We start from the raw sequence: 20,550 nt of genomic DNA on the forward strand, positions 1-20,550 counted from the left end.
GTTTTATTTGAAACCCTTTCTCGTTTGCTGCCCCGCACAGAGGGCAGCCGGCCAGCCTCAGCCCAGGGCAGAGCGTGTGCCCCCGGCTGTGACAGTCTTGCTCACTGGGATCTTTGGGTTCCTAATCCTGAAGCAATGCCCTTGAAGTGCGGGTGTGCCAGGGAAGGGGTTGTCTGGAGATGACTGCCTGCTGTGCTGAGCACAGAGCCTACCCTTACCATCATTACTATTTCTGGGCGCCAAAAATGGTTTCAAGGGGGCTGGGAGGCAGCTCCATGGGTCCATGTCTTTTTTAATTTTTTAAATATTTATTTTCCCTTTTGTTGCCCTTGTTGTTTTTTTATTGTTGCTGTTATTGATGTCATCCTTGTTGGCTAGGACAGAGAGAAATGGAGAGAGGAGGGGAAGACAGAGAGGGGGAGAGACAGACAGACACCTGCAGACCTGCTTCACCGCCTGGGAAGCGAATCCCCTGCAGCTGGGGAGCCGGGGGCTCGAACTGGGATCCTTGTGCCGGTCCTTGCGCTTCATGCCATGTGCACTTAACCCGCTGTGCTACCGCCCGACTCCCCGGGTTCATGTCTTATTCTGCTTGGAGGCCCTGGGTTGGCACCCTGGCATCTCATGGGTGCTCCAACAGCAAGAGTGCCTTCCTCTCCCTCTCAAAAGGAGACAGTGGGACACTGAGCTGTCCTGCCTGAGGGGCTTAGGACTCATCCTCTGCCGCCCCCCCCAATGCTTCACTTGTGACTTAGCCCACATGCCACAACTCCTCCTCAGTCACCTTGCACCCTTGGGGAAGCCTCACTCTGACCACCCTCTCTTTCTTACCAGCGGGCACACCCTGCACCCTGGGCTGTTAAACCTGGAGCTTGTCTCCCTGAGGGTCCCTGCCCAGGGAGCCTCCCCGGGGGTTCAAGGCAGCCCACCCCACTCCTGCCATCCGCCACAAAGGGCTCACACACACCGAGTTTTCTTGGATCCTGTCTGGGAGGCATGCCCACCTCTCGCCCTGTGCTGTGGGCTGTGCTCTCAGACCGCCTCCCCCCACCCCAGCCCAGCCTCAACCCACCCACCACTGTCCGCCCTCCAGGACAGGGCCCACGCAGAGTCACAGCAACAGGCAGGAAGCACCACCACGGATCAGTTTTATACGGCACTCACTGGACACAGGGACGGACAAGGACGGACACATGACACACGCACTGGGGCTCGGGCACGCTCCCCGCCCGGGAACACACGCTTGCATAGGACAGGGGTGATCAAGACAGCTTTTGGCAAAACACTGACTGCCCTCCCGGCTCCGGGGGGTGGGCGCTCTAACTGAGCTTCTACGGCTGAGGGGGACCCCCGTTTCAATGGCAGTATGTACAGGAGTGGCCCCCGGGTCTGTGGGCACAGTCCTGTGCGGGCACCCCACAACGCCGTCACGGCTGGGCAGACTTGGACGAGCGGATGGGGGACACAGGGGCGGGTTTGTGGGCAGGGGGACAGGGGTGTCTGGAGGGGCTGGATGGCTCCCTGGGAGCCTCAGGGCCCAGGGATAAGGCTGGCAGGGCAAAGATGGGCCTCCTGCTGGCCAGGGGCTTCCAGGGTGGCGACGGCTGGGGCAGCCTGCAGTCCTTCCTGGGCCTCGGGGTTCCTCTGAGCTTGTGGGGTCGCTGCTCCCGCACCCCTTCTCTCCCCACCCGCCTCTGGGCCTCAGCCCGAGTCTCTCAGTAACTGTGATGGCAGGGCCCAGGAGGGGACACGAGAGGCCTTTCTACAGCCTCCTGGGCCCGTCAGGCTTCAAGTTCAAGGTGTCACCCTGTTTCCTGGGGGATGTGAAGGCAGCTTGAGTCTGTTCTGTTTCTCTTGTGTGTTTTTCTTTCTTTTTTCTTTTTTTTTTGTCTTTTGTTTTGTTTTCATTTATATAGATATATAGATATATATTCTTTAAAAAAAAAAGAAGCGATAGTCCTTTGGTCCCTAAACGCTAAGGAATGATATGGTTTTGAAGGAAGGAAGCCGGGGCTTTTTCCCTGTGGACTCTCCCAGAACCCCAGGCCCTCTGCTGGTCCCCCCCGGGCCCACGGCCACTCCTCTGTGTCACGGCCACTCAGGCCCGCCGGCGGGAAACAATCCTTCAAGGGCCGAGCCCAGGAGTCAGGCTCGGGTCCGAGGCCTCATCCGCACGGCCGCTCTGTGAAGGCGCTTCGGCATGTCTGTGCTCCGTCCGCTCCTCCCCACCTGCAGCTCTGGGGTCGGGTGGCCGGGTGGTCGGGGGAGGCACAGGGCCAGGTCAGGAAGGTGGTCCCGGGGTCCACCCTGGCCCCACCCCCACTGGAGTGTGGGGGCAGCTCAGGGGAAGCAGGGGCGATGGGACCAGCGGATGCTTTTGTGGAACCTGGGCACGTATGCCCAGGATTTCACTGCTCTGTAAGGCCGGGCACACTACCTCTGGCAGCATGGCACCCTCTCTGTGGCATCAGGCAAGGCAGGAGACCTCCCCAGCGAGCCATCTTTTGGCTCCACTGGAACTGCTAATGCAGGAGACCTCTCCAGGTGGGGGGTGGGTTCTCAGGGGCACGTCCCCTGCTCCCAGACCCTCTCCCCCGGGGCCTGGCTCCTGCTCATCTGCGTCTCTTCTTGCACCCAGGTCACTGGCTACACCCCCTGCTCCTTCTTGGCCTCAGTCCTGCAGCTCCTGGCCAGAGCGCCGGCAGCAGCTCCGCTGTCTCTCCCTCTCTCTCCTTCTCTCTGTCTCTGTCTCCCCTTCTTAGTCTCTCCCTAAGGCCGGGCTGCCTCTACCACCCAAAGCCTGCTGGGAGCTGAACGGGCCTCCTCCCCCAACCCTGCCCCGGGCCTCACCCCTGCAGCTGGGCGGGCTCAGTAGGGCCGGCTGGCGTCCTTGGGCCGCTTCAGCTGCACCTTGAGCCTCTTCATGCCGATCTGGAAGCCGTTCATGGCCTGGATGGCAGTCTGGGCACTGGCTGGGTTGTCAAAGCTAACGAACCCTGGGGGGCGGGCAGGGGCAGCTGGGCGCTCTGAGGGGTCCCCGGACTCCCGTCCCACCCGGTCCCCCGCGGCACTTGGCCTGCATTCCTGGCGGGACAGGCAGGGTTCAAGCGCGTGGCCTTTCCCAGGCAGTGCGGGGTCTCCTGCAGCCACCCTTCCTCGCTGGGGCCTCAACTGCAGCTCGGGGCGGGGAGTTCAGACCCGCCGGCCACCAAGCTGGCTTCTGCTACGGCAGCACGGCTGTGTGTGTGTGTGTGTGTGTGTGTGTGTGTGTGTGTGTGGTGGGGGGGGTCTCTGGCTGGTGGGTACAGGGCCGGGGCTCACCGAAACACTTGCTCTGGTTGGTAGCTCGGTCCACAAAGACTTTGGCAGAGACCACGGCTCCAAAGGGCAGGAAGGTCTGGACGAGCTCGGCGTCGCCAAACTCCTGAGGCAGGTGATAGATGAAGAGGTTACAGCCTTCGGGGCCTGCGGGGACAGGGCGGGCAGGTCAGGGGGGCCGACTGCGGCCACGGCCCCTCCCGCCCAGCCTCACCTTCTCGCTGCTGCTGGGGCAGGCCGGAGGGCTGCTGGGCGAAGGCGGTGCTCACCGGCGAGGGCGCGAAGGCCGACGGGTAGGCTGCGGAGAGATTGCCGCTGGCTGCCAGGCCATCTCGGACAGACTCCCGGCACCCGGACAGAGCTCCCCAATGGTCTCTGCGCCCCCCCCAAACCTGTGTAGTGCTGAGTGGTTCCTGCAAAGGCCTGCGGCAGGGGGTCGGCCACGCTGGGGGTCTGGGCTGCGGACAGAGGGGGCCTCGGTGATGGCGGGCCCCGTGAGAGGGAGGGGGCCGGGGCAGGCGGGCCTGGACCCAGCGAGGAGGTGGGAGGAGGAGGATGGGGGGCACCTGGGTAAGGGGACAGCCCGTTGCTGTAGAGCGTGTCCGAGCCTGGCTGCCCGTTGCTCTGGGGGGTCAGGGGGCCGAATCCATTGACCCCGAGGGGCGTCTGCAGGCCGGGGAGCGCGCCCGGGCCTCCGGGGGAGCCGGCTGCTGGGGGGGGGGGGCGAAGAAACTGGGGTCAGACACCGCAGCCCTGCCGCCCAGTCCCCCGCCCCAGGCCCCACCATGTACCCCGCCCCCAGGACTCACCCTGAGCCCCGCCCCCAGGCCCCCCGTGCCCCGACCCCAGGCCCCACCCTGAGCCCCGCCCCCAGGCCCCACCCCGTGCCCCGCCCCTAGGCACACCTTGTGCCCCGCCCCCAGGCCCCACCCCGTACCCCGCCCCCAGGCCCCACCCCGTGCCCCGCCCCTAGGCACACCTTGTGCCCCGCCCCCAGGCCCCACCCCGTGCCCCGCCCCCAGGCCCCACCCCGTGCCCCGCCCCTAGGCACACCTTGTGCCCCGCCCCCAGGCCCCACCCCGTGCCCCGCCCCCAGGCCCCACCCCGTGCCCCGCCCCAGGCCCCATCCCGTGCCCCGCCCCCAGGCCCCACCCCTTCCCCGCCCCAGGCCCCACCCCGTGCCCCGCCCCAGGCCCCACCCCGTGCCCCGCCCCAGCCCCCACTCCGTGCCCCGCCCCCAGGCCCCACCCCGTGCCCCGCCCCAGGCCCCACCCCGTGCCCCGCCCCAGACTCCACCCCGTGCCCCGCCCCAGGCCCCACCCCGTGCCCCGCCCCAGGCTCCACCCCTGCCCCGCCCCAGGCCCCACCCCGTGCCCCGCCCCAGGCTCCACCCCGTGCCCCGCCCCAGGCCCCACCCCGTGCCCCGCCCCCACTCAGTGCCCCGCCTCCCCAACCCCACCCTGTGCCCCGCCCCCGTCCCACCCTGTGTCCCCAGGGTCCACCCCTGCCCCGCCCCCAGGCTCCACCCCTTGCCCCGCCCCAGGCCCCACCCTGTGTCCCCAGGCCCCACCCTGTGTCCCCAGGCCCCACCCTGTGTCCCCAGGCTCCACCCCTGCCCCGCCCCCACGCTCCCACCCCCCACCTGCGGGCAGCAGCGGCGCCGCCACCAAGCTGAAGGCCGCCACGTGCTGCATCTGTGCGGCCACCGCCGCGACCGGGCCGAGCCCCGGGCCCTGTGCCGCCGCCAGCAAGGCCGCCTGGTGCTGCAGAATCTGGGGAGGGCGGGGGGCAGGTCGGCGACCCGGGGCGGACCCCCAGGCCTCCGCCCCACTCCCTGTCCCGGACCTCCGCCCCAGGGACCCGGCCTGCACCCGCACCCGCACGCACCGCCGTGGTGTAGGCCCCGCAGGCCCCGAGCGGCAGCGTGGCGGTGGCGGGGAAGGCACCCAGCTGCCCGGCCATCTGCTGCATCCGACGCAGCGCCCGCTCGCGGTCGGTGTCGGCCAGCTTGACCACCAGGCTGGACGAGGCGCCCTGGGGAGACCGTGGAGGGTGGAGGGTGGAGGGTGGAGGGTGGAGGGTGGAGGTCGGTCCGCGGAGCCACGCAGCCCCCTACCCGCCCTCCGCCCTCCGCCCTGTCCTCACCGCCATGGTGCGGCTGCCGTGCAGAGCCTGGATGGCCGCCTGAGCCTCGCCCTGGCTCCCGAACTTCACGAAGGCACAACCTAAGGGGTGGTGGGGCAGGGGCGTGCGGAGGGGTCGTCAGGACCAGGGCGCCAGAGAGCCCGTCCCCAGGGTCACACAAGGCCCCAAGGAGTCGGTCCCCAGAGAGCTGGTCTGCAGGAAGGCTTGAGAGATCCGCGAGGGTCAGGTCCCCAGGGAGTGGGTCCCCACAGCCTCTCCCCCAGGGAGACACAAGGCCCAGGGGTCCTGACCCCAGAATCGGATCCCCAGTGGCCTTATCCACAGAGTCGGGTCCCCAGAGTCAGGTCCCCAGTGTGCTTATCCCCAAAGTCGGGTCCCCAGAGTCAGGTCCCCAGTGGGCTTATCCCCAGAGTCAGGTCCCCAGTGTGCTTATCCCCAGAGTTGGGGTCCCCAGAGTCGGGTCCCCAGGGGGTTGGCGTCACCTTTGCTGGCGCCGTCGGGGCTACGCAGCACGGTGCATTCCTCGATGTGGCCGAAGGGCTGGAACAGACGCCTCACATCCTCCTCCACCTGCTGCTTACCCAGCATGCCCACGAACAGCTTCCGGTCCTCTGCCGACAAGGCCGCCGTCAGGGGGTGTCCCCGAGGGTCGCACCCCAGGGTGGTGGAGGTGGGGGGGCTGGGGCGCCCCACAGGCCAGCCGCGGCTCAGCCTGGGTCCCACAGGCAGAACTGGGGTGCCGGAGAGCCGGGAGAGCTCAGCCAGCCGATGGGAGTGGGGTGCCGCACCATTGCTCTGCCCCCGGCCCCTGGCCCCCTGAGGCCCTGACCCCCGTTTGGGAGTGCTGTCCTAGTCAGGCTGGAGCTTGCCAGGAGGCCTTTAGTGACCAGCCTCACAGCAGCGGCTGCAGTCACCGGCCCTTGCTGCTCATTCCTGAGCGCCCTGGCTGCGGAGACAGCTCGGCGTCAGAGCACAGGCCTTGCATGGCAGGTCCCTGAGCTGGTGACCCACATGGCACATTCCCTCAGGCAGACTCTCCCGTTGGCAAGAAGAGGGTTCTGTTAGAGTAGGCTGTGCATGGCGTGAGCGAGGGTGGGCCCTGGGAAGCCGGGAGCGTGGGGGCGGGCGGTGGCTCTCAGGCTCCCCCAGGAGAAGGAAGGGGGAGTCCAGACACTTTGGGTGAGACACAGGGCCCTGGCACGGCACGCCACAGCGGACATGGCTGCAGCCCATCGGTTGCCTGGAACCCTCGGCCCACCAGGCCCAGCATCACGACAGCCAGAGCTGCCGGCTCCGCCCTGCTCAAAGAAGGTACCCCACTTGTTCAGGAGAGGAGCCCTGGAGGCAGAGGCCAGGCCTCTGATTAGACGGGCCCACCTGCCACCCCTCGTGCCTGCCCCATGGCTCTGGCAAGCAGAGCGGCTTTCCCCTAGTGGCCTGGCGACAGGGGCAGCGTCAGAAGCCAAGACAACTGAGCTGAGCGTGAGTGAAGAAGGGACCAGGGCTGGCGGCCGCCCAGACAGCTCCTGCAGCAGGAAGGCTTCCACGCGCAGGCACACAGGCACGCACGCACGCACGCACGCATCTTAGAAGAAGAAGCAAACCCAGCAGCGATGCAGAGTCAGAAAACCAGCCAAAGGAAATCGCGAGTGTTTCTCTGCACTCGCAGAGGCGGGCGGGAAGTGGGGGACGGGGAGTCCCACGCGTGGAAGCAGTGGAAAGGTCAGAGCACGAAGCAGCGAGTCCTGCTGAGGCCAGACGCCGGGCGTCAGCTGTGAGACTGTGCAAGAGGACACGAAGGCTGGAAACTGCAAATTGACAGACAACGGCACCAGGGCTGGGTGGTGGCGCACCTGACTGAGCGCACGCATCACAGCACACAAAGACCCGGGTTCAAGCCCCTGGTCCCCACCTACAGGGGGAAGCTTCGTGAGTGGTGGAGCAGGGCTGCAGGTGTCTCTCTGTCTCTCTCCCTCTCTATCTCCCTCTCCACTCTCGATTTCTCTCTGTCTCTATCCAGTAATAAATAAAAGATTTTTTTAAAAAATAAGTGGTCCGGGAGGTGGCACAGCGGGTAAAGCATTGGACTCTCAACCACGAGGTTGTGAGTTCAATCCCCAGCAGCACATGTACCAGAGTGATGTCTGGTTCTTTCTCTCTCTCTTTTCTCATGAATGAATAAACTCTTTAAAAAAATAAAGTAGGGAGTCAGGCGGTAGCGCAGCGGGTTAAGTGCAGGTGGCTCAGAGTGCAAGGACCATCATAAGAATCTGGGTTCGAGGGAGTCGGGCTGTAGCGCAGCGGGTTAAGCGCAGGTGGCGCAAAGCTCAAGGACTGGCATAAGGATCCCGGTTCGAACCCCGGCTCCCCACCTGCAGGGGAGTCGCTTCACGGGCGGTGAAGCAGGTCTGCAGGTGTCTATCTTTCTCTCTCCTCCTCTCTGTCTTCCCCTCCTCTCTCCATTTCTCTCTGTCCTATCCAACAACGACAACAACAATAATAACTACAACAATAAAACAACAAGGGCAACAAAAAGGAATAAATAAATAAAATAAATAAAGAATCTGGGTTCGAGGCCCTGCTCCCCACCTGCAGGGGGGTCACTTCACAGGCGGTGAAGCAGGTCTGCAAGTGTCTATCTTTCTCTCCCTCACTCTGTCTTCACCTCCTCTCTCCATTTCTCTCTGTCCTGTCCAACAATGACGACATCAGTAACAACAACAATAAAACAAATAGGGCAACAAAAGGGAATAAAATTTATTTAAAAAATAAAGTAAATAATAAATATATATTTTAATTTTTTCTTCTTTTTAAATATTAATTTATTCCCTTTCATTGCCCTTGTTTTATTGTTGTAGTTACTGTTGCTGTTATTGATGTTTTTGTTGTTGGATAGGACAGAGAGAAATCAAGAGAGAAAGGGAAGACAGAGAGGGGAGAGAAAGACAGACACCTGCAGACCTGCTATACCGCTTGTGTAGCGACTCCCCTGCAGGTGGGGAGCCGGGGGCTCAAACCAGGATCCTTACGCCGGTCCTTGTGCTTTGTGCCACGTGCGCTTAACCCACTGTGCTCCCGAAAAAATAAATCTTATAAAAGAAGACATTGAGCCCCCGGCTCCCCACCTGCAGGGGAGTCGCTTCACAAGCGGTGAAGCAGGTCTGCAGGTGTCTGTCTTTCTCCCCCTTTCTGTCTTCCCTTCCTCTCTGCATTTCTCTCTGTCCTATCCAACAACAATAAAACAAGGGCAACAAGAGGGAATAAATAAATATTTAAAAAAGTCAATGGCATTGAGCTGTAATCCAAATGTCACCAGTTTGAGTCTCAAGTCTCCTTGTGTATGTGTGTGTCCACCCCTCTGGCTACTTTTCCAGCCAGAGAGAGAGAGAAAGCTTAGCACCACAGTTCCTCCCACACTCTCAGCACCTTCCATGTGGGGCTAGGGATGGAATCTGGGTCCTGAATAGGGGCTGGGTAGTGGTGACACACTTGGTTAAGTGCTAACATTTTAGTGTGCAGAGAACCAGGTTCAAGCTCCTAGTCCCTGCCTGTGTGCGTGCGTGCGTGTGTGTGTGTGTGGGGGGGGGTTGCACGTGTGGTGAAGCAGGGCTGCAGGTGTCTCTCTGTCATTCTCTCTCTCCCCTCTCAATTCATCTGTCTCTATTCAATAAAAAATAAATAAAAGATTAAAAAAAGGAAGTCGAGGGCATTGAGACACCAACCTAAAGAGTGGCCACAGGAGTTAGGGCAGGCCCTGTCGAGAGCCCTGTGCTGAGATTCACATGCATTCTCAGGAGAACCCGACTGGCTCGGGAGTCTCGGGAAGAGCACAGCTGAGGCCTCGGCCTTCCCAGTCGGACTCTGTGCAGAGCAACACCAGCCAGGAGTGTGGCCTGGCAGGCGTGTAGAACGGAGAGTCTGGAGATACTAGCCAGGTATCTGCAACAGTCTGGATTTCCGCATGTAAAAGGATGAAGTTGGACCCCTACCCTACACCATGCCCGGTGTCTGATAATGTGGCCTGGCAGGTGGTGCGGTGGCAGAGGGCTTGGGCTGGCAACATGAGGTCCAGAGTTCAGTCCCCAGTACTGCATGTACCTGAGTGATACTCTGGTTCTCTCTCGTGAAATAAAGATAATCTAAAAGTCTTTACAAAATGAACTGAACTTGGTTCAAAGACCTCAATTTAAACTTAAACCTGTTAGAAGAAAACATGGCGGGGATGGGAGAGAGTTTCCTGGCCTTGTTTTTTGAAAATCATACACACACACACCCCGGGCAGCGAAAGCGTAGACAGGTTGTCAGACTACAGGGAAACTGAGGGCCTGGAGCTGAGTGCCGGACTCTACTCCTGGTGTCCTTCTCTCTTTCCCCTCTCTTTTTCTCTCTTCCTCTCTCCCTCTCTGTCTCTCTCTGAAATTCAATGAGAAGAGTCCACTGGAAGTGGTGGGATGATGCAGGCATGAAGTCTCAGTTTGAGAAAGGAAAAAGTGATTTCTGTGCATTGTGGCCCGAGAGGCTGTGCAGCAGCGGAATTCTGGATTTGGGTCGGGGAGGTAGCACAGTGGTTCTGCAAAGAACTTTCATGCCTGAGGCTCCAAAGTCCTAAATTCAATCTCCAGCACCAACATAAAGCAGAGCTGAACAGGGCTCTGGTCTTTCTATCTGTATATTTCTCTCCATATTTCTCTTGTTTTACACACACACACACACACACACACACACACACACACACACACACACACAAAATTCTGGACTGGCAAGCAGGAGGTCCCAAGTTTGATTCCTGGTCCCACATGTACCAGAGTGATGCTCTGGTTCTCTCTTTCTTTCCTCTCTCTGTGTCTCTTGTTAAATAAAATAGATCTTTTTAAAAAATTATGTCCAGTGAAGAACATGCTCAGAGTGAAAAGACTACTGAAATGAGAGAAAATAAGGAGTTAACTCCACAATACATCAAGAGTCCCTCTAACTTGGCAGCAAAATGATCTTGAATAGAGCAAGTCATCTGAACAAGTGGCCACCCCTCTGAAGAAGGCGTCTGGTGGCGGCAGGCAGGTCACAGGCTAAGGGCTGCACCAAGCCCAGCCAGAGGGTGTCAGCTCAGAACCACTACAATGCCGGCAGTGAGGACAGAAGACACACAGAAACCAATGTGCAGCCGTGTGAGTGAGGGCAGCCCCAAGGAGAGCAGCCCCCAGGAGAGCAGCCCTGAGGAGAGTGGCGGCCCTGAGGAGAGCAGCCCTGAGGAGAGTGGTGGCCCTGAGGAGAGCAGCCCCCGAGGAGAGTAGCCCCTGAGGAGAGCAGCCCCCGAGGAGAGTAGCCCCTGAGGAGAGCAGCCCCCGAGGAGAGCAGCCCTGAGGAGAGCAGCCCCCCAGGAGAGCAGACCCCGAGAAGAGCAGCCCCTGAGGAGAGCAGCCCCTGAGGAGAGAAGCCCCCCAGGAGAGCAGCCCTGAGGAGAGCAGCCCCCAGGAGAGCAGCCCCCGAGGAGAGCAGCCCCGAGGAGAGCAGCCCCGAGGAGAGCAGCCCCCAGGAGAGCAGCCCCCAGGAGAGCAGCCCTGACAAGAGCAGCACCCAGGAGAGCAGCCCTGAGAAGAGCAGCCCCCAGGAGAGCAGCCCTGAGGAGAGCAGCACCCAGGAAAGCAGCCCCGAGGAGAGCAGCCTCCAGGAGAGCAGCCCTGAGGAGAGCAGCCCCGAGGAGAGCAGCCCTGAGGAGAGCAGCCCCTGAGGAGAGCAGCCCCCAGGAGAGCAGCCCTGAGGAGAGCAGCCCCCAGGAGAGCAGCCCCGAGGAGAGCAGCACCCAGGAGAGCAGCCCCGAGGAGAGCAGCCTCCAGGAGAGCAGCCCCCAGGAGAGCAGCCCCCGAGGAGAGCAGCACCCAGGAGAGCAGCCCTGAGAAGAGCAGCCCCCAGGAGAGCAGCCCCGAGGAGAGCAGCACCCAGGAGAGCAGCCCCCGAGGAGAGCAGCCCCCGAGGAGAGTAGCCCCCAGGAGAGCAGCCCCCAGGAGAGCAGCCCCCGAGGAGAGTAGCCCCCAGGAGAGCAGCCCCCAGGAGAGCAGCCCTGAGGAGAGCAGCCCCCGAGGAGAGCAGCCCCCGAGGAGAGTAGCCCCCGAGGAGAGTAGCCCCCAGGAGAGCAGCCCCCAGGAGAGCAGCCCTGAGGAGAGCAGCCCCCGAGGAGAGCAGCCCCTGAGGAGAGCAGCCCCCAGGAGAGCAGCCCTGAGGAGAGCAGCCTCCAGGAGAGCAGCCCTGAGGAGAGCAGCCCCCAGGAGAGCAGCCCCCAGGAGAGCAGCCCCCAGGAGAGCAGCCCCCAGGAGAGCAGCCCCCAGGAGAGCAGCCCCCGAGGAGAGCAGCCCTGAGGAGAGCAGCCCCCAGGAGAGCAGGCTGGGCGCTGGCAGGAGACCCAGAGGGGATTAGCCTCTGGCCGCCAGGCCGCTTGGGTTCCTGTCCCGCAGAGGGTCAAGCAGGGCCTTGGAGACAGGCTCGCACATTCCTCAGCCACAAGAGGCAGAAGGGGGAGCCAGCCAGTGCGCCAGCTGGCACAAGACTCTGTGGCCACCAGCCAAAGGAGGAGGGGCCCAGCATGGGTGACCCAACGGTGCCGAGTGACCTGACCGGGCACACAAGGGCGGAGGCGCAGGGACCAGGCGGTGGCACGCCTGGTGTTCACATTACAGTGCACAAGGACCTGGGTTCAAGCTCCCGGTCCCCACCTGCAGGGGGGAGACTTCACAAGAGGTGAAGCAGGGCTGCAGGTGTCTGTCTCCTCTGTCTCCCCTCCCCTCTCAGTATCTCTGTCTCTACCCAATAATAAATAAATGATAAAAAAATTATGGGAGTCGGGCGGCAGCGCAGCGGGTTAAGCGCACGTGGCGCAAAGCACAAGGACCGGCGTAAGGATCCCGGTTGGAGTCCCCAGCTCCCCACCTGCAGGGGAGTCGCTTCCCAGGCGGTGAAACAGGTCTGCAGGTGTCTGTCTTTCTCTCCCCCTCTCTGTCTTCCCCTCCTCTCTCCATTTCTCTCTGTCCTACCCAACAGCAAGAACTGCAATAACAACCACAACAACGATAAAACAAGGACAACAAAAGGGAATAAACACATATTTTTTAAAATCTTTAAAAAATTTTCAAAAAGCAATTCTTAGTGCAGGGGAGACAGCATGATGGTTCTGCAAAAGACTTTCATGCCTGAGGCTTGGAGGTCCCAGGTCCAGTCCCTATCAGCCAGATGATCAGTGTTATGGAGAAAGAAGGAAAGAAGGAAAGGAAAGGAAAGGAAAGGAAAGGAAAGGAAAGGAAAGGAAAGGAAAGGAAAGGAAAGGAAAGGAAAGGAAAGGAAAGGAAAGGAAAGGAAAGGAAAGGAAAGGAAAGGAAAGGAAAGGAGAGGGGGCCAGGCAGTGGTGTGCCTGGCTAACACACACATGACCACGCACAAAGACCCAGGTTCAAGTCCCCACTCCCCACCTGCAGGGGGAAGCCTCACAAGTGGTAAATCAGGTCTGCAAGTGTCTTTGTGTTTCTCCCTCCCTCTCTCTCTCCCTCTTCCCTCGCAATCTCTCTCTGTCCTGTAAAAGGGAAAAAAAAGTTGGGGGATGGCCACCAGGAAGGGTAAATTTGTGATGCAAGCCCTGAGCCCCAGCAGCAACCCTGGTAATTAAACCCACACATCACAGTGCACAAGAACCCAGGTTCAAGCCCCTGGTCCCCACCTGCAGGGGAAAAGATTCACAAATGGTGAAGCAGGGCTGCAGCTGTCTCTCTGTTTCCCCCCCCCATCTCCCCATCATCTCTGAATTTCTCTGTCTCTATCCAACAATAAACAAACAAAAAGATTTAAAAACATTTTTTAAAGTAACCCTGGTGGCAAAAAACAAAAAAGGAAATTCACATCCAGACATCCACAACTGTTTCATTTGTTTCTGTTGTCACTGGGATGCACCCTTCTAGGCCGCTTTCTTGGGTGGGGTAGACACACATGTGTTGGGGAGGGGATCACAAGTGCTGAGGGAAAGCCTGTTGGACTCCAGGTCATTTTAATATAGAAAAGGCTGTTTTTACTATGTTCACACATGATGTCACTTTGTAGCATTAGATGACTTTTCCCTCCTCCATCTTCTTGACCTTCTTCTTCTCCTCCTTTTCTTCCTCCTCTCTCTCCTCTTCCTCCTCCTCCTTTTCCCTTCTCCTCTTCTTTCTCCTCCTATTCCTCCTCCTCCTTCTTCTCTATCTCCTCCTCCTTTTGATTCGATTATTGCTCAGATCTGGTTCACGGTGATGCCTGGGATGGAGCCTGTGTCTTCTGGCGCCTCAGGCATGAGAGTTTGTTGCTTAACCACTGTGCTATCTCCCTGGCCCTAGAGTAATCTGCTTGGGAAATCTGAGGGTAGTGTGGTGGAGAAAATATTGAACTATCAGTCATGAGGTCCCCAGTTCAACCCCAAAAAACATATGTGCCAGCAGGATGCTTCGTTTATCACCCTTTTCATAAATAAATAAAATCCTTTTTTTTTTTTTTTTTTTTTTAGCACAAGACAAAGAGGGAGTGTGAGGCGAACCAGAGCATTCACTCCGGCACATGGGACACCCAGGATCAAACTCAAGACCTCATGCTCACTATGCTGCCTTCTGGGTACCCTAATAAATAAATCGAAGGAAGGGAAAAGAAGAGGGGAGGGGATGAGGAGAGGAGAGAGCGCTGCTTGGAGCAGAGAGGTGGCCTGGAGCAGGGCGTGTGCCTTCCTCTGTGGCCCTGTTTGGCCCCAGCATGGCAGGTGACACCACTCAGAGTGGTGTGTGTGGCCAGCTGGAGCTCGGCAGTGTCCAGAGCTCCTGGGTGCTAAGTAGGAAGTCCCTGTGGACCTTTGGGTCTGAGAAGCAAGCCCAGGAGCTTTGGTTAAGCTCACACTGCTGGGTCTGCAGCTGGGGAGACAGCTCAGCCAGTGGAGCACAGGGCTGGCATGTCTGAGGCTCCCGGTTCAATTGCCAGAAACTCAAATGGTGACTTGGCTTCCTTCTGCCTAGTGTGAAACATTCGCTACCTGTTATGAAATAAATCTAAAACAAAGCAAACCTGAATCAGGAGGCCCAGGAGGTGGTGCAGTGGCTAGAACACTGGACTAAAAAGCATGGGGTCCTGAGGTTCATCTCCTCACTCATCAATCCTGAGCTAAAGAGCCTGAATCAGTTGCACACATATGCGAACCTTTTGTAAGACTGTAAACCGAACCCACGTGGGTCCCCTATAGTGTCTCCATGGGTGAAACTGCTTCATAGAAAACAAAACCTGAGGAGTCGGGCGGCGGCGCAGCGGGTGAAGCGCAGGCGGCGCAAAGCACAAGGACCGGCGTAAGGATCCCGGTTTGAGCCCCCGGCTCCCCACCTGCAGGGGAGTCGCTTCCCAGGTGGTGAAGCAGGTCTGCAGGTGTCTGTCTTTCTCTCCCCCTCTCTGTCTTCCCCTCCTCTCTCCATTTCTCTCTGTCCTAGCCAACAACGACATCAATAATAATAACTACAACAATAAAACAAGGGCAACAAAAGGTACATATATATATATATATATATATATATATATATAAACAAAACCTAAAACCTAAAAGCTCTGGGTGGATGCCCTGGCATGTCTGCAGCACGGCCTCGTGCCCTAGCGCCCTATGGGAGTACTGCAGCACTGAGGGCAGCTATGGGACTGTGACATCTCTGTCTTCGAAATCAAAAGAAAGAAAGCCAGCCTGAGTGTGACTGTGCCTGGCTGAGACTTTGGCATTGCGAATAATGAGGATAACGGTTCTGAAAGTGTCATTTTCTCCTCAGACTGTTCTGTGTTCATCTGCTTGGAGTCCAGAAATCTAATTCCAAGAGTGAGAAATGACAGCCCATCCTCACAGGCTGCCGGCTGCCGGTGTTGGCCAGCTAGGAAGGTACACGGACGGTGTGACCAGGACGGGTTGTCCAACATGGTGCCACTCGTCCCTCTCAGAAGCAAGAGTGGGCAGAGATGCTCGCTGGGCAGGATATGCGCCCTGCCATGCAGAGGGCCAGGCTCAAACCCTGGCCGGCATCCTGTGGGTCTCTCTCTCTCTCTCTTTCTCTCACTCTGACTTGTTCGTTTTTCTCAGCTCCCAGAGAGCCAGCACCTGCCAGCACCCCAATGAAAGAGATTGATTGGGGGCCGGGCTGTAGCGCAGCGGGTTAAGCGCACGTGGCACAAAGCGCAAGGACGGGCATAAGGATCTCGGTTCGAGCCCCCGGCTCCCCACCTTCAGGGGAGTAACTTCACAGGTGGTGGCATCTATGTGGTGCTGGGCCTGTCAAGCAGTGCCTGCGAAAGTCAGGGCCAATATGGGGGACACGCAGACGGAACGTCAGAGACGGGACTGGGAAGAGCGGGGACACTGAGCCTGCAGGGGGCTCTGGTCTGCACCCGCTCGAGGCTCCGGAGCCCCTGTGCCCTGTGCTTAGTGCTGGTGTGTCAGACTGCTCAGGCCACCCCCCCATGAGGGCATCAGTATGCTGGTGCTGTGCACGGTGCGCCTATGTGGTGCTGGGCCTTGAACTCCGGTCCATGTGCCTAGTGAAGCATGTGCTCTGCTAGGCAGGCTACCTCCTGGATCCTAATGAGACTTTAAAAAGAGATTTATTGGGTGCCGAGTGGTAGTGCAGCAGGTTAAGTGCAGGTGATTCGAAGTGCAAGGACAGGCAGAAAGATCCCGGTTCGAGCCCCCGGCTCCCCACCTGCAGGAGAGTCGCTTCCCAGGCGGTGAAGCAGGTCTGCAGGTGTCTGTCTTTCTCTCCCCCTCTCTGTCTTCCCCTCCTCTCTCCATTTCTTTCTGTCCTCTCCGGCAACAACAACAGCAATGACAACAATAAAAATGACAGCAACAACAAGCGCAACAAGGGCAACAAAATGGAAAAATGGCCTCCAGGAGCAGAGGATTCATGGTGCAGGCACTGAACCCCAGCAATAACCCTGGAGGCAAAAATAATAATAACAAATTAATTTTAAAAAAGGGATTTATTACCAATGAGAGAAAGAGAAGAGAGGATAAATAGAAGAGAGAAAGGAAGGGGGGGTTCCACTCAGCAAATGGAGTGCTGGGGATTGAATTCAGGACCTCAGTCTCCAAGCCCTGCCTTTCACTGCCCTGCCACCTCCCGGGCCTCAGTGGTGGTCTTGACCCCTAACAGTTTCTCCAAGAAGCAGAAATTCAAGGAGTGGGGGTGAGGCTTGATGTGCAGCCAGGGGCCTCCTGAAGACCGGTCTAGGAGCACCACACTGGGCGAGGCCGCGTGAGGAGGCCGCAGGGGATGGGGACAGTCTCCTGAGGACAAAGCGGGCTGATGACAGCTGGGCTCCAAACAGAAGCGGAGCCCTCGGTTCAGACTCAGAGAGGAAGTGGGGAGGGTGTCTGGGAGGAAGGAACCCACAGCAGAAACACAAGCCTGTTTGTTTTGTTTTGCCGTGTGTGTGTGTGTGTGTGTGTGTGTGTGTGTGCATCTCTGTGAGTGATGTGTCTGTGTTTCTCCGTGTGTGTCTGTGTATCTGTGTGTGTGTCTCTGTGTGTGTCCGTGTGTGTATCTCTGTGTGTGAGTCTATGTGAGTGTGTGTGTGAGTGTGTGTCTCTGTGTGAGTCTATGTGAGTGTGTGTGTGTGTGTATGCATCTCTGTGAGTGATGTGTCTGTGTTTCTCCATGTGTGTCTGTGTATCTCTGTGTGTGTGTCTCTCTGTATGTGTCCGTGTGTGAGTCTATGTGAGTGTGTGTCTCTGTGTGAGTCTATGTGAGTGTGTGTGTGTGCATCTCTGTGAGTGATGTGTCTGTGTTTCTCCATGTGTGTCTGTGTATCTCTGTGTGTGTGTCTCTCTGTATGTGTCCGTGTGTGAGTCTATGTGAGTGTGTGTCTCTGTGTGAGTCTATGTGAGTGTGTGTGTGTGCATCTCTGTGAGTGATGTGTCTGTGTTTCTCCGTGTGTGTCTGTGTATTTGTGTGTGTGTGTGTGTCTCTGTGTGTGTCCGTGTGTGTAACTCTGTGTGTGAGTCTATGTGAGTGTGTGTGTGAGTGTGTGTCTCTGTGTGAGTCTATGTGAGTGTGTGTGTGTATGCATCTCTGTGAGTGATGTGTCTGTGTTTCTCTGTGTGTGTGTGTCTGTTTATCCGTGTGTGTGCCTCTCTGTGTGTGTCTGTGTGTGAGTCTATGTGAGTGTGTGTGTGAGTGTGTGTCTCTGTGTGAGTCTATGTGAGTGTGTGTGTGTGTGAGTCTATGTGAGTGTGTGTGTGTGTGAGTCTATGTGAGTGATGTGTCTGTGTTTCTCCATGTGTGTCTGTGTATCTGTGTGTGTGTCTCTGTGTGTGTCCGTGTGTGTATCTCTGTGTGTGAGTCTATGTGAGTGTGTGTGTGAGTGTGTGTCTCTGTGTGAGTCTATGTGAGTGTGTGTGTGTGTGTGTGTGTGTGTGTGTGTGTGGTGGAGGTGTGAGCCTCAAGCTGTGTGTGTGTGAGAGAGTGTGTGTGTGGTGGAGGTGTGAGCCTCAAGCTGTGTGTGTGTGAGAGAGTGTGTGTGTGTGTGGTGGAGGTGTGAGCCTCAAGCTGGAGAGCAGAGCGAGATGAGAGGGAGCCTGCGGTCCGTCCCCCTCCACCCCTGCTTCTCCCCTGGCCATGACTGGTCTGGGATGAGGCACGGAGAGGGCCGGCAGACATGGGGAGGGATGCAGGCAGGTGACCCAGAGCAACCTAAGGCCACAGAAAGAGCTCAGCCTGGGGGTCTCTGCCAGAAGCCACCCCCCACCTGGCTCTGCCCTGCTGTCCTCGGGGCCCCCGTCACTTCCATGCCAGGAAACAGGATGGCGAAACGAGAACCTTGAGGGCCTTTCCACCCCACCCCACCCCACCCTGTCCTTCAGCCTGAAGAAACTGATACCCACAGTGACAGGGTGTACGCCCCCCTGCCCAGAAGAACAGCCCAGTGTCTCGGTCCTCAGAGGATGGAGAGGAGCACTCCAGCCTGGCGCCTTGAGCATGGTGGCATCAGCTGTAGCCACCTGACTGCCTTTTTCAGGGGCTGGGTGTGAGCAGGGGTGACAGAGAGTGTGGGGCAGAGCCCCTGAGCCCCCACCCCTCCATCCCCCACTGCAGGAGGATCTGGCTGGGAGGGGCTTGGGGTCTGGGCGAGTGGGGGGGGGGGTTACCTCCTCGGCCCTCACTGGCAGCCGGCTTCACCTGGATCGGACGATTCATCTGCAAGACACGGGGCCAGCACAGCGTCAGCTCAGGGACAGCACACCCGGGCCTGGGGCTGAGCCCCGGCTACCTCTTCTCACCCGGGGCCATTGGCCACAGGCTGTTCTTGTCCAGTCCTCTGCCCAGGAGTACAGGAGGGATTGCAGGACTGGCGGGAAGCCCAGTGGGCAGGGCTAGAGGGAGGTGAGGTTGGGCAGCTCTGTCAGCTGTGGCTGCTGGGTGTGGGCACAGTGTGGCCTGCCCTCAGGCCCTGAACTCGAACCCTGGGGTGGGGAGCAGGAGGCTGAGGCCTGAGGTCCAGGCCCCTGAGTTGGGCCCTGGAGCGGGGGACAGACAGGAGGCAAAGGCCTGGGGTCCAGGGCCATGAGCTGGGTCTGGTTCTGCCTCCCCTCCAGTCTCTAGCTGGTGGCCACTCAGTGACCATGGCGGGTGGGCAGGAACCCCTATCCCAGAGTCATCTTGTCACAGGGTGGACCTCCCCAAGCTTGCCTGTGGCCACAGGGCCACCCTCACCCTGCCCCCGCCCCGGCACTCAGGGACACCCCAGGGGCTGTCCTGGCCCCGTCAGCTCGCTCGCACAGCCGTCTGGAAGTTGTCACCCTTGCCGTGTGCCCAACTGCTTCCATGACTCAGGGCTCTGCGTCTCTGCTCACACCTCCCTCCCGAGCTGCAGACCCCAGCGCCCGGTGCTGGGGAGACACCCTACCCCACTCACACCACGACCACAACGCCACTGCCCAGCCTGACCCGCCTGATCCCTTGGGGTGCCAGCCTGCCAGGCAGCTGGGCCCTCCCCACCTCTCCCTCCTCACCAAGCACGTCACCTCCCAATTCTGGGGTTCCCTGGTGGGGGTGGGCAGATGGGATGGGAGGGGCTGAAGGTTTGGGGGTTCCCAGACACACCCCCACACCCCATTCCCCAGCCGCCTGAGTCTGGTCTCACCTTCCCCTCATGGGTGTGGTGGGGGCCACATGAGAGAGTGGGGTGCCCAGGGCGGGAGGAGGGGCTGTAGGGGGCGCAGGGCTGAGGGCTGGGCGGAGAAGAGCTCGGCTGGCCTGCCCGTGCATGGAGGAAGGGGCACCGGTGCCCATCTGGCCTGAGAGGCCGCGCTCTGACCCCCTCCCTGCAGGAAGCTCTGGGCACCCGCACCAATCGGGGCCCACTCCATCCTCTTCCAGCACTGGTTGCCAGGGCGACGGCAGCTTCCTGTTGCCATGGCCACGAGTGCTGCCTGGTAGCCATGGCAACACCCTGCAGTCACAGTGGAGCAGTTTCCTTTGGATCAAATGGGGGGGGGGTACCTCTTGAAAGTAAGAGGGACGTAACAGGCTGAGTGGACACTGGCTGGGACACACCTGCCTGCCACTGAGAGTGGGCAATGGACCAATCTTGGCAGAGCCAGATCATGGGGCCATCTTGGGCATGGTCACCTGTAGTCCCGGAGACTGAGAGATAAAGCCACAGAGATCAGAGACCCAGGGGACAAGGGAGGGAGAGTCAGAGATAAGAGGCAGCAGGATGGATGGACGGAAGAAGCAGGGTAAGCCGCTCCCCACAAGCAGGAGGAGCGAGCAGGCAGGATTTGATTAGTTCTGAAATAGATTCTGAGAATTTCTCTCCAGAGCCCACGGCGATGGACTGTGTGACAGCAGCGGTTGCCATGGCAGCTGCCTCTAGGCTGGGTTTCTGGGGTGAAGTGCTCCCCACTGCTGGGGACAGCCTGTCCTGAGCCCCACATGCCCTGCTCCCGGGGAACAGCCAGCATTGGGTGTGCGTGGGGCACCCACCTGCCCAGGGTATCCCAGGGACCCACCCTCAGAGGCTGTCCCCTGTGGGGAGCTGAAGGCCACCGGCCTCAGACCC

At 59.3% G+C, this 20,550-nt stretch overlaps 1 protein-coding gene across 6 annotated transcripts in view; it reads right to left on the bottom strand.

Annotated features, from left to right (window-relative positions):
• Positions 1–1,131: 1,131 nt before the first annotated feature.
• Positions 1,132–20,550, bottom strand: part of CELF6 (CUGBP Elav-like family member 6) — a 30,351-nt gene continuing 10,932 nt past the window's right edge. Inside the window, exons 3-13 of one of the 6 annotated variants that reach the window (XR_009548052.1) lie at positions 18,635–18,683; positions 5,946–6,074; positions 5,464–5,543; positions 5,206–5,352; positions 4,961–5,090; positions 3,885–4,025; positions 3,711–3,776; positions 3,588–3,616; positions 3,322–3,465; positions 2,851–2,996; positions 1,132–2,237 (exon numbers count right to left, since the gene is read on the bottom strand). Coding sequence is in view for 4 of the 6 variants with exons in the window: in XM_060184479.1 (XP_060040462.1) it covers positions 2,869–2,996; positions 3,322–3,465; positions 3,588–3,776; positions 3,885–4,025; positions 4,961–5,090; positions 5,206–5,352; positions 5,464–5,543; positions 5,946–6,074; positions 18,635–18,683 (1,137 nt within the window). In the remaining 2 variants the exon portion in view is untranslated. Of the gene's footprint in view, positions 2,238–2,850; positions 2,997–3,321; positions 3,466–3,532; positions 3,777–3,884; positions 4,026–4,960; positions 5,091–5,205; positions 5,353–5,463; positions 5,544–5,945; positions 6,075–18,634; positions 18,684–19,629; positions 19,819–20,550 lie in introns of those variants that run through there. The other 5 variants (XM_060184477.1, XM_060184479.1, XR_009548051.1 and 2 more) reach the window with 5 other exon arrangements.

This window comes from Erinaceus europaeus, unplaced genomic scaffold (assembly GCF_950295315.1).
Source record: "Erinaceus europaeus unplaced genomic scaffold, mEriEur2.1 scaffold_701, whole genome shotgun sequence".
Taxonomy (NCBI): domain Eukaryota; kingdom Metazoa; phylum Chordata; class Mammalia; order Eulipotyphla; family Erinaceidae; genus Erinaceus; species Erinaceus europaeus.